The 11,359-nt window shown below is 44.4% G+C and overlaps 1 protein-coding gene across 1 annotated transcript in view; it reads left to right on the forward strand.

Annotated features, from left to right (window-relative positions):
- Nin (ninein) overlaps nt 1-9,411 on the forward strand; it is a 94,424-nt gene extending 85,013 nt beyond the window's left edge. The window contains exons 25-29 of the mRNA XM_023723736.1: nt 486-734; nt 1,159-1,308; nt 3,036-3,137; nt 6,946-7,143; nt 8,919-9,411. Coding sequence (XP_023579504.1) covers nt 486-734; nt 1,159-1,308; nt 3,036-3,137; nt 6,946-7,143; nt 8,919-8,981 — 762 coding nt within the window. The 3' untranslated portion in view covers nt 8,982-9,411. The remainder of the gene's footprint in view (nt 1-485; nt 735-1,158; nt 1,309-3,035; nt 3,138-6,945; nt 7,144-8,918) is intronic.
- The last annotated feature ends 1,948 nt before the right edge of the window (nt 9,412-11,359 follow it).

Below are 11,359 nucleotides of genomic sequence, written 5' to 3' on the forward strand. Positions count from 1 at the left end.
TGTTAACCCAGGCCAGCGAGATAGCTCAGTGGACTAAGCGCCTGCTTTGGCAAGCACGGGGACCAGAATTTGATCCCCAGCACCACATGCCACTGGCCCCACGCCTGGGTGTGCTGGGCTGGCGACTGAGTCCAGGCGTGGTGGCACATGCCTGTAATCCCACCGCTGGGGAGGCTGAAAATAGGAGGATCATTAAGAGTTCAGTCTGCACAGTGAGACCCTATGCCAAATACGTTTTTTAAAAAAAATTATGTTAACCCTGTATTCTTCATTCAAATTGGCTAGCTGCCTAGATCAATAATTACAAAAAGGGCAGAATTAGACTTAGGTCTTCTGGGTCTAACTCCCTCCTTGTAGGAGAAAAAGGTTCCCCATTTTAAAGACTCAGCATTTCAAGGCTAGAATGATTTTTAAAGGTCATCTCTTTTACCCATCAGGCATTGCTGATGCCTCTTTACCTCTGCTACATTGTTGGCCATTTATAGTTAACCAATGCTGCGGCACCCCTGCTGAGGAGGAGCTCTCGGAGGGAGCTCGTACTGTCCACTAGCACACTGCAGATCCTGGAGACTACAGTGGGGGACAAGACTGTGCTCTTGGGACTTAATAGAGACAAATTCACATTTCAGTTCTTCGCAGTTGGTGGAGCCAATGAGATTGCCACCTCATTCACTCCTAGAAGTTACGCTCGGGCCAGAGCTGAGGAGCTGCGGCCTGCCATGCCTGTTTCCTTGGTGCTCACTCCAACACCTTAACCCCTGTCCACTCAGAAGGCCCAGAAATCCCCTCTTCCCTGCCTCGTCCTCACAGTGTTGGTGTGTCATCCACCCCAGGTTTCCCTAGAAAAGATCTTCAGGAATCCACAAGAACAGGTTTCCAGAGTTGGCAAGCTGCACCAAAAGGTCTTTTGTTGTCACTCTTGGTTTTGAAGCATGATTCACCATACTTCCTAGGCTGACCCTGAAGTCCTGGGCTCCAGTGACCCTCCTACTCTCCTGAGGACCTGGGTCTACAGCATGCACCACCATGCCTGGCTCAGAAAGAACTTTTAATACCACAGGACCCGAAGACTAAACACAAGCTTTGCCTGTGTGGGTGGGTTGGGTTTCCTGGCCGGGTAATTACATAAGCATTTGTGTATATTTGGGGTTTTTTTAGGTCCGTCAGCTGGAATCCAGCCTTCTTCCCCTTAAGCACCAAAAACATCTCAGCCCATCGGGTACTATGAAACCCACAGAGCAAGAGAAGTTGAACTTAAAGAGAGAGTGTGAACAGTTTCAGAAAGAGCCATCTCCCGCTCATAGGAAGGTGAGCTTGCAAGAGTCTGTGGCATGTGTCAGTGTTTTGACAAGAGCGCTTCCCTGGAGTGTTTCTCATTCTGCAGGATTCTAAGGAGATGATTGCAGTGGTGCCTTGCGGTTCTTCCTTGTATCTCTCTATGCCTCTGTAGTCTTGTCAAAACAGTATCGTAGTTCTTTTTGATTAAGTAATGGTTGAAAAGGAACAATGCATTTGAAGGTCTTGTGGGGAAGACAGTTCGTCATCTTCACTATCATAAAACTTTCTAAATTGGCAAAATATATGTAGCCTACATGTCAGAAATACCCTGTTAGAACTGTATTAGTTATTGGTGCCATGGAACAAAATAAGGCTTGGTGCCCGCAGTCTGTATGGTTTGGAGTCCGGAAGCAGCTTAGCTGGGTGGTCTGAGTCTGGGCTCTTGTGGTGTCAGCCAAGGCCATGGTCACCTGAAGGCTTTGCTGAGGCCAGAGGATCCACATTCCAGGCTCTCATTTGACTTCCCAAGAGGCTTCTGCTTCCTGCTAGCTAAATGGCTGAGATCACAGCTTCTTACTTCCTGGACAGACATACACCTAAGCTAAAAATACCAAGACAAGCTGTGGGCGTTTGAGAGCATAACGTCACAAGTCATACACTGACCCTCCTGCTGCGGGCTGCCCACACACAACCTAACCCAGGCAGTGGGAACCCTGCAGGGTCCTCTTGGAGCTGACTACCGCCTGCTCAAACTCCAGCACAGCTGCGTTCACTTTAGTACCTTGTCTCACAGAGTTAGGGTTCAGACCACATTAACCTGAGGCTTGTTGAGGTTACCTGTTTTCCCTTCCCTAAACCAAAACTTGAAATTATCCCTATGACATTCCTCTTGTCAAATATATGGTTTATTGAAAAGTCTTAGAAGAGTCAACAGGGGCTGAGGAGATAGCTCAGTGGTCTAAGTACCTGCCTGGCAAGCGCAAGGACCCAAGTTTGATTCCCAATACCACGTGCTGTGCTGGCCATGGAACTCCAGACATGCCATGCCAGCCACTGAAACCAGGCATGGTGGCACACACCTGTAATCCCAGTGCTGGGGAAGCTGAGACAGAAGGATCACTTTGAGTCTGAATAGTGTCATGTTTCCTATTTAGTAATATTTTTAAGCCAAGTGTCCTCAGGCTCAGTAAATTCTTCCTGTATTAGGGAAATTCCAAAAATGGACACACACACACACACACGTATCTTCAAAATTTCATCTTTAAAACCGGAAAAAAGTTAGATAAATCTTGATTTATATACCCTGAAGAGATCACCCCACCCTGAGATCCAGTAGTAGAGGATCATTAAATCAATTTAGTGAATAGCATTTTTAATTAATAAAATATACTAGGAAACAGCAGCTTATGGCTCATGATACGAAGTCTTACATAAGCGTTTTCTTTGGATGATAATGTAGCTACAGCTGTACACGCACACACACGCAGAGAGGTCTAGATACCGTGTTACAGGATCAGCTTGTGTGTGTTTTGCCGTGGGTAGCATCAGAGTTTAGAAGCCAGCTCGAAGCCTGAAAGAAGTGCCGCTTGAACCCAGGGCACTTAAATAGCACCGCACTGTGTATTGTTTTTGCACTGTTGCATTTTCTTGGCTTTCTTTCAAGAATCAAGATTTTTGACAAACAGATTTATCAAAATACAGTAGAACAATTTGGTTGGTTGGTTGTTTTTTTAAAGGGGGATTCTGTTTTTTAATAGGGCAGTCAGATGAATGTTCTCGAACGAGAGTTAGAAACAATTCACTTGGAAAATGAAGGCCTGAAAAAGAAACAAGTGAAATTGGATGAGCAGCTAGTGGAGGTAAGTGTGTAAGCAAATGGCCTGCGCCGTGGGGAGGATTTTAATCCGTGGATGAGACACTCTCTGGGAGAGACCAGCCGTGGCATTGAGCTCCTGCTGTAAAAGTCAATCAATATATCTCTCTATCTGTCTATCTTGTTGAGAAAGACTTTCACCTTGCAGCTCAGGCTGGCCTTGAACTTACTTTGTAACCCAGGCTGGCCTCAAACTCTAAGCAATCCCCCTGCCACAGCCTCCCAAGTGCTAGGATTACGGGCTAGGATTACAGGCGTGTGCCAGCATGCCCAGCTATTACCAATTTGATTTTTAATATCATTGCATAATATATTATCATTATAGGACATGAAACAGCTTAAAATGTATCTTAGTAAGTACAACTTTCATTGAGATATTTTACCTTTAGTAAATGAAAATGATAATTCAACATTTTGCAAATTGTAGAATGTCTATACAATAGAGAATCATGCACAGAAAATGTATTCCTATTATTAAAAAATACAATGTATACAAATATTTTTAAGCCAGAATTACAGGAAAAAAGAAATATTTAAATATTTTCTTTTGTAAAGCTGGGTACAAGCCAAAGTAACTTTAAAAAATAATACATGGTTTTTAAATGTACAGTATGAGCAAGCGTATCACACTGACATTTAAACAATCACTGGCAATGTTTCTGGCAATGTTGTCTGATTTATCCACAAATAGGCAGATTAGCGAGACTATAAATAGTGAAATCCAAACCATGTTTTCTGACAGCCTGTAATAAATGTGCTAGAAATCTGGAGCTGCAGCCCCTGCTTAGATGTAGATTCACTTTCCTGATGAAATAATTATGTACCCTAAGGAGTAAGGTATGCAGAGCCACGCCCAGTGTGTCTCATAACAAAGTGACGTGGAACAGGCTGTCATCGGTCACCGCTGGGTGTCCTCCAGATGCCCTGCCAGCGGTCTGACCCCTCATCTGCACCCCCCCGAACCCCACTTATATTAGTAGCCATCCTAAGCGATTTCCTCCCATCATCCTCCTCTTGATCTAGTCATAAACATTTGCTAATAAATAACAAAAATTGAGTATTCTCACCACTGGTACCGAATAAGGAAAGAAATAGCAGTTTTCTGTTTAAACACTGATAAGCATCTCTCATACACTATCCTAATAAGACTTTCATTAGTAAATAAGCCTGCATTATTCACACTATAGACTTACACAGATTTTTTTTTAACAGATTTATAATATACCTATAATACAATTCAGTGGTTTGGAACATGGTATTTGTCTTTAAAAGGTGATAAATGTGTGTGTGTGTGTGTGTGTGTGTGTGTGTGTGTGTGTGGCCGGCTGGCTCAGCCCACCCTGGGGGCAGGGCTGGCACAGCATGTGGTACCAGGGATTGAACTGCGGTCCCTGCACTTGCCTAAGCTTGCCTAAGCAAGCACTTTAGTCCACTGAGCTATCTCACCAGCCTAAAAGGTGATAAATATTTATGAGACATAAAACATGCCTTTTTAACCATTGTTAAGTTTAAAACATAGTAGTAATACATCATTGTCAGAGCCTTTTCATCATTCTCTGACTATTAAGCATTAACCATTCTTCCTGCTGGCCTTATGAACGGATTTATAGTATGATACCTATAGATTAGGCTAGTTTATGGAGTCTACAGAGGCTTCCACCCCTTCCTTGGTATCGCAGCTCACCTCAGGGATTGGTATATCCCTTCCTGTCGCACATTCTCACCTGCCCGGCATGAGGGCTCTCGTGCAAGCAGGTAGGTCTTCCTGCAGCAGAATCTTCAGAAGCAGAGGAAAGCTCCGGGGCGATTCTGGTCTGATGTATGCCCCTGTGGGGAAGGAGGACCTCCTCATCTCTGTGTGCACCAGCTTATACATCACTGAGCGAAGGCAACACAAATCCTACTCCCATAGAATTAAAATGACTAGAGTAGGAAGTGGACGAATGAGGGCTAGAATCTGACTCTAACTCCAAGGCTTTTTCAACTAGAGGAGACAATATTTAGTCAAAACATGAGAACAAAAAATCTTGAGCATTCAAAAAGGAACCTCAAGTCTGTTCTGTACCCCTGGGACAGCCGGCATTTCCAACAGCTGAACAAAACTATTTGAGTTTATGTTCTGCATCTGCAAGGGCCAAGGGATGGTAACAGCAGATCCTTCCATACTAGACCTGGAACGGTCTACGCAATCCTGTTGGCACAGGCACAGGTAAAGGAGGCCAGCTCCCAAACTCACTGGATGACAGCGGTGAGGATCTGCTAGCAGAATCAGCATTGTAGGACACGTTCACGTCTACGAAATTATATCCAGAAAGACGTGACTGTTGGTTCTTTGTTTGGTTCTATTCAGATATATAAATATATCCAAGCAGTACTGTTATTTCTCTGTTTATAACTCCCTTTTCTTCCTCTTTCTCTAACTCCTGTAATTCTCTTTTGTTTATTTTTCTTTTGTCTGTGGCTAACCTGCACCTAGAACTCAGTGGTTGGAAGTAGCAGAGAAGGGTGCAGTTCTCTGCCTGAGATAGTGTGTGAAGGTAGAACATTTTCTTCCAATGGACCGTCGTGGCATGGGGTCATCTCATTAAAACCTCTGCTCATGTAACCATTTCGATGACTGGAACAGTTAATAAGAACTAAAGAGCCAGTATTCATTTTCATTTTGCCCTCACTGTGGAATGTCTCAGTTTACATTAGGATTTTCCTCAGTGTTTAAAGTATTGTATATGAAGAAAGTTAACCCACTGATACAAAGTCATGGGATCCTAATACTGTATTTTCTTTATTCATGAAAACAAAGTGGGAGCGTTTTTGAATCTACCACGAAAAGGATTTCAGAATGGGTAATGGTCCGCCTCAGAAGTGAGGATCTGAGGAGATGAATAGTGGCTTTGAAGTTTCATGGTAACACGTCATGATGGTTGTGCCTGAAAGCCCTGCTGCCCTCACCACAAGCCTAGAGGTGCTCCCTCTTGGGCTTGGGATGTGCTCGTGTTTCTTGCATGTCCTCCATGGAGCCCTGTGTCTGTGGAATGTGCTGGAAGATGGGAGGTAGCATGCTCGTTGGCCAAGACGTAGTGTACTCTCATTTCTTCTCCCTGCATTGGGTTGGCATGTCGATGTACCATTTCCTCATTGTCTTCAAGAACTGCTTCTATCCCTTGTACTCCAGCTTTCAGATATTTTAGGATTTCACCTCATGCTCCAGAAATTGCCTGTCTTACTGTGCTGTTTAAGGGTATAACTACACATTGGCAAACATTTTTAAAATGGGTTCCTATAATTTTAGGTGCAAGGTAAAAATGCACCTAAAAATAATTTTGCTATCATGGGGTTGGAAAATAGGTAGCCATTGAACATTTGTCTAAGAATCTTCATGAGTGGTAAGTATAATGGAAATTCGAAAATATAAGCACTTATCCCCTGGTTTCCCTACTCCAACCTCAGTTTTTTGAAAAGGGGGAAGAGGGTAATTAAATGTGCTGGCCTAGAAAAAACTCAGGTAGAAATCAGATATCCCACTCTACGGACTGTCTTTGTGCATGGATGCTCTTGTAGTCACCTGAGTGAGGGAGGACAATTTCTTGCAAATCTGAAACTATTCAGAAAGCCTGCTTATCCATTATCTGTTAAGCAAAATGCTTCTTCCCATTACATCTCACTCAGGTTCATGCACTGCCCCATTTGCAAGTCATCGGTTGAGCAGAGGCCCGTAGCTAAGACCGAGAGAGACTTCACTGCCGCTGCAGGCTGAAGGGAGCCGCTGCTGACCTGCCCTTGTCCTTGTCCTGCAGATGCAGCACCTGAGGTCCACTGTGATGCTTAGCCCGTCCCCTCCTTGGGATCTGCAGCCGCTCCAGCAGCAAGCCTGTCGGGTGGTCCCCAGGGAGCAGTTTCTGCAGCTTCAACACCAGCTGCTGCAGGCCGAAAGGAGAAACCAGCACCTGCAGGAGGAACTTGACAACAGGGCCTCCGACACCAACATGCCACAGGTAGTAAGCCTTCTGTCCTATTAGCCAACTGAGCTCACCTCTTTATTTCACCTTTCTATGAAAAGTGGGGATGAAGCACCCACATCTTCTGAGAGTCATACCTTCTCTGTGTTCCACCCCCATGGAACTGCAGAGCTGTGTTTGCGTTTGGTTTTCACAGTGCTGTTTTGAGCTCAGCTTCTAGGCCGGGTGGTGAGACGTTCTGGTCTCCTTAGGACTGGAGCATTGTGCAGTGTCAGCCTGGTGGCCTCATCTGATGCCACAAATATTAGAAAACTCAAATGCAACTTGGGGTGCATGTTAATAACAGCATCCTAAGTTTTCCTGTGCCAGAGGGGTGGAGCCTGCCAAGTTCTACAGAACTTACAAATGGGAACTTGTATAAACTAATAAGTAGAACGTGTCAGTGATATATTTCTAGTTGATAGGGTTCATTTCACTTGGTCTTTTTGAATAATTTAGTTTGAAAAACCATTTTAAAAAATGAAGATCTTCCCATTGCCTTTCCATTAGCATTATCCTAGCATGGCTACCAGGTGCTGTACAACCTTATTTGACCTAGGCTTTCAGAGTTAGTTTTCTTCAGTGCTTCATTCATAGGCATCCTTCGGAGATTTCATAACTCTCTGGTCTTACCCATTTAGTTCACTCAAAATTAGGAATAAAGACTAAAATACACTTTGTGGAATTCCAGTCAGTTCTTTCTAGACTTGATGCATTTAGGCTTCCAAATACCTCACCCCTCAGTATTGATAAGAATTTCCAATTCTGCCTTAAGCCCCTCAGAGGGCTTTGCAAAATCATGTTAGTGCCAAGGCTGTGTTCTCCTCTTCTGATGTGTAGCTGCGCTTGGCTGCTCTATAGCCCTCTCTGCCTCCTATTCTTAGCAAAACTTTGAAGAAATCTTTTTTCCTTATCTGTTTTTAAACCCCCCTTTTGGAAGCTTTTCTACACCACAATACCTTCCCAGTATCGTAATTAACTTTTTGAGTTAGCATTGCCCTGCAGACTATTCGAGACACACTTCCTAGACCCCGGGTTAGAATGGATCTTTGAAGGGCTGGTCAAATAGCTCAGCGGATTAAAGTGCCTGCAAGCGTGCACAGGGGCTGGGGGTTCGATCCCCGGGCCTGCCATGCCGGCCCCACCCCCACCCCCTGGCGTGCTGAGACAGCAATTGAGACTGGGTGTGGTGGCGTGCGCCTGTAATCTCAGCTCTTGGGAGGCTGTAAACAGGTAGATCTAGTAGTGAGACTCTGAACACCTTGTAGACCCTTGCCTAAAATACAAAAAAAACAAACAAACAAACAAAAAAATGGATCTTTGAAGCCCAGTTCCTCTCACTGCTCTTCTGTGCCAAACACATGGCTTTCACTCAAGGCATGCTGTTCCCAGCATGCCCACCCATGTTTTAAAGGAAAACCTATCCTTTTATTCCATTACTTCTGTTAATATTTTTTTACAAAAGGAGAAGGAAATACCTCCAGCACCAAGAGGGCAGGCTGCTCGCCACTTGCACAAGAGTCCCCCTCGGGCTTTTGCCGCTGAGCTGGCATGAATGTTAAGGCCATAGAGTAACTGGTGGGCTGTGCATGTCATCCGTGAGTGTGGCGTGATGTGACGTCCCCTGCCTCTGTGTCACTTTGCTTGCACGTGTAGCGTCAATGTGTGCCCTCTTAAAACCTGTTTGCAGTGTCGTGTGTGAAGTTAGACTGCCCTGAAAACCCGTCCTCCTGGCACCGGGGTGAAATGTCCCACTTGCCTTCTTCCTCTAGGCTTTGCTACCGGAGCAGCGCGCAGTGCATGCAGATTCCTGCAGAAGGATTGGGCACCTGTGACACGGGGCTGCCCAGGACGCCCCTGGGCCCCTGGCAGAGCCTCAGATGCTCGCACGCACGCACGCACGCACGCACGCACGCACGCACACCGCACAGACATAGCCGAGACCCCGTGGATCCAAGCGCGCTTTGCAGTCCCTCGGTTGTTGTTTTTCCTGGCGCCTCTGCAGTATTATGTCTCGTATTTATTTCTGTAGAAATGACAGATTTTGTGACTCAAATTCCCAAACTTCAGGTTGTTACAAATCATTTTTATTTAAAGAGCGTGGATTTAAGATTCTTGAAAAGATGTACTCTATATATTTTCTCATTCCATACATTGTAGTTATTTTTTTTTTCACGAAAGGTACTACTTTTATATATGGCATTTGAAGAAAATCAGGGTTATTTATACTGTTTTGTATAAGATGTATGATAATTTTTGACAAGGTACAGGAAAATTTTGATGAAGCAATAAAATAAATTTTAAATATATGACTGCCTTCATTTTTCCTTGTTTCCCCCCACCCACTCTTTTGCCGTATTCCACTTTCTTAGAATTATCTGTTGTTGTGGTTTTCTGTTTTGCTTTATTTTCTTAGGTCAGTGGAAATGAAAAAAATTCATTTATATTTGGACCTTTAAAACTCATTAGCTAGTGTCATTTTTGTATTTGGTTAGGAAAATTTTGTCTTATGTTTTCATAAAATGAAAAATAGATATTTCAGGAGAAAAACACCCATTATATATTTTTTTACAGGTCGGCCTTTTTAGAAGCCAGATGTTGCAGGCCTCATTTGTTGAAATTCTCTTTTTGCATTGAACTTTGGCCTACCGCTTCAGTCTACTTTTTGCCTTCGAATTAGTCATATGGTTCGTTTATGATTAAGAGTTATTATTTAATACCCAAGCAAATGTGGGCTTTCAACTTCTTTCATCAGCCTGCATGTTCTATTTTAAGGTATGCCTTTTAAAGAATATTTAACCATTGGAGCTGGAGCCATAGCTCAATGGAATATATGCTTGCCTGGTAAATACAAAATCCTGAGTTCAATCCCTGGAACCACCAAAAAAAAAAGATTAAACCATCAACATTGGAGCTGTGCTTAAAGCGTTGAAGCACTGTGTGATCTGGTGTTCCTTAGGTAGCCATTTTGGTGACCGGACAGGAACAACAGGGGCACAGTCAGTAACACTCAGGCCTCAGCAGTCACTGTCTCCCCACCCACCCACTCCTTCAGCCCTCACTCGTGTGGGACAGGAGGACAAGCCAGAGCTCTCTCCCTGCCAAGTGGTTTTTAATCTAGGAGTGCTCTATGGGGAGAATTTCTCTTTTTTTTTTTTTTTTTTTTTTTTAACATCCTTTTATTTTTTTATTATTTGGTACAGGGTCTTGCTTGCTACACAGCTTGGACTCATAGTGATCCTCTTGTCTCAGTCTCCCCAGTGCTGGGATTACAGGTGCGCGCCACCACTCCCCATTTCAGTGGTCAGCACAGAGTGTCAGGGGTTCTGGGACTGGCACAGCATGTGGTAGCGGGAATCGAACCTGGATCCTTGCACTTGCCAGGCAGGTGCTTAGACCACTGAGCTATCTCCCCAGCCCATCAGTTCTCCAGTTTCAGTCTGCTCTGATAATAAATTCACTTTCTGGCCCAGCTCTTTGCTTCACATTGACTAGACAAACTGAGAAAGAGATGACCAGGGTACTGGCAGGGAGAGACAATTATGAAGGAATAAAACCTTCCCTGGGATCAGTCATTTCAAAGGAAAATCATGCCTGTGTTTCCATGTTTGGGAGGATGAGGCAGCCTCAGATAAACCCAGTTCTGTTGTGTTGTGGAGACCCCCACAGTATTGCAGAGACCCAAGTCACAACAGAAGGTTCATTAACGTCTTTTAACTTGCTTTGGATATTCATTTCACTAGAAGAAGCACACACAGGTACTCAGTGACGGGGCCTAAGAATTTTGCTTTTTATCAGGGAACAGTGGTGTCACAGGTAAGATTCTCTCCCTTTGATTCTTTCTCTGATAGGGCTGTTTTTCTCACCTGCGCAACTCCATGTGGCACTCAAAAATCCCCTTGCATCAGAAATCCATCCTTCCTGTCATCAAAGCAAATCATTAGCAGTCCCTTCCTTAGGCATCTGGTGGGGAGAGTAAGCCTCTGGTGCTGCCCGTGTGGCGTGATTGTCAAATGGTAATACGCCATCTTTCTGTTCTGCAGGGAAGCCAGGAACAACTGGTAACACTCATGGAAGAACGGATGATAGAAGTGGAACAGAAACTGAAACTGGTGAAGAGGCTTCTTCAAGAGAAAGTGAATCAGCTCAAAGAACAAGTGAGCCTCCCCTCGCCCTCTGTGTGTCCACCTCGTGTCCCACGTCCAACTCCACT

This window comes from Octodon degus, unplaced genomic scaffold, assembly GCF_000260255.1.
Source record: "Octodon degus isolate 3935 unplaced genomic scaffold, OctDeg1.0 scaffold00102, whole genome shotgun sequence".
Taxonomy (NCBI): Eukaryota; Metazoa; Chordata; class Mammalia; order Rodentia; family Octodontidae; genus Octodon; species Octodon degus.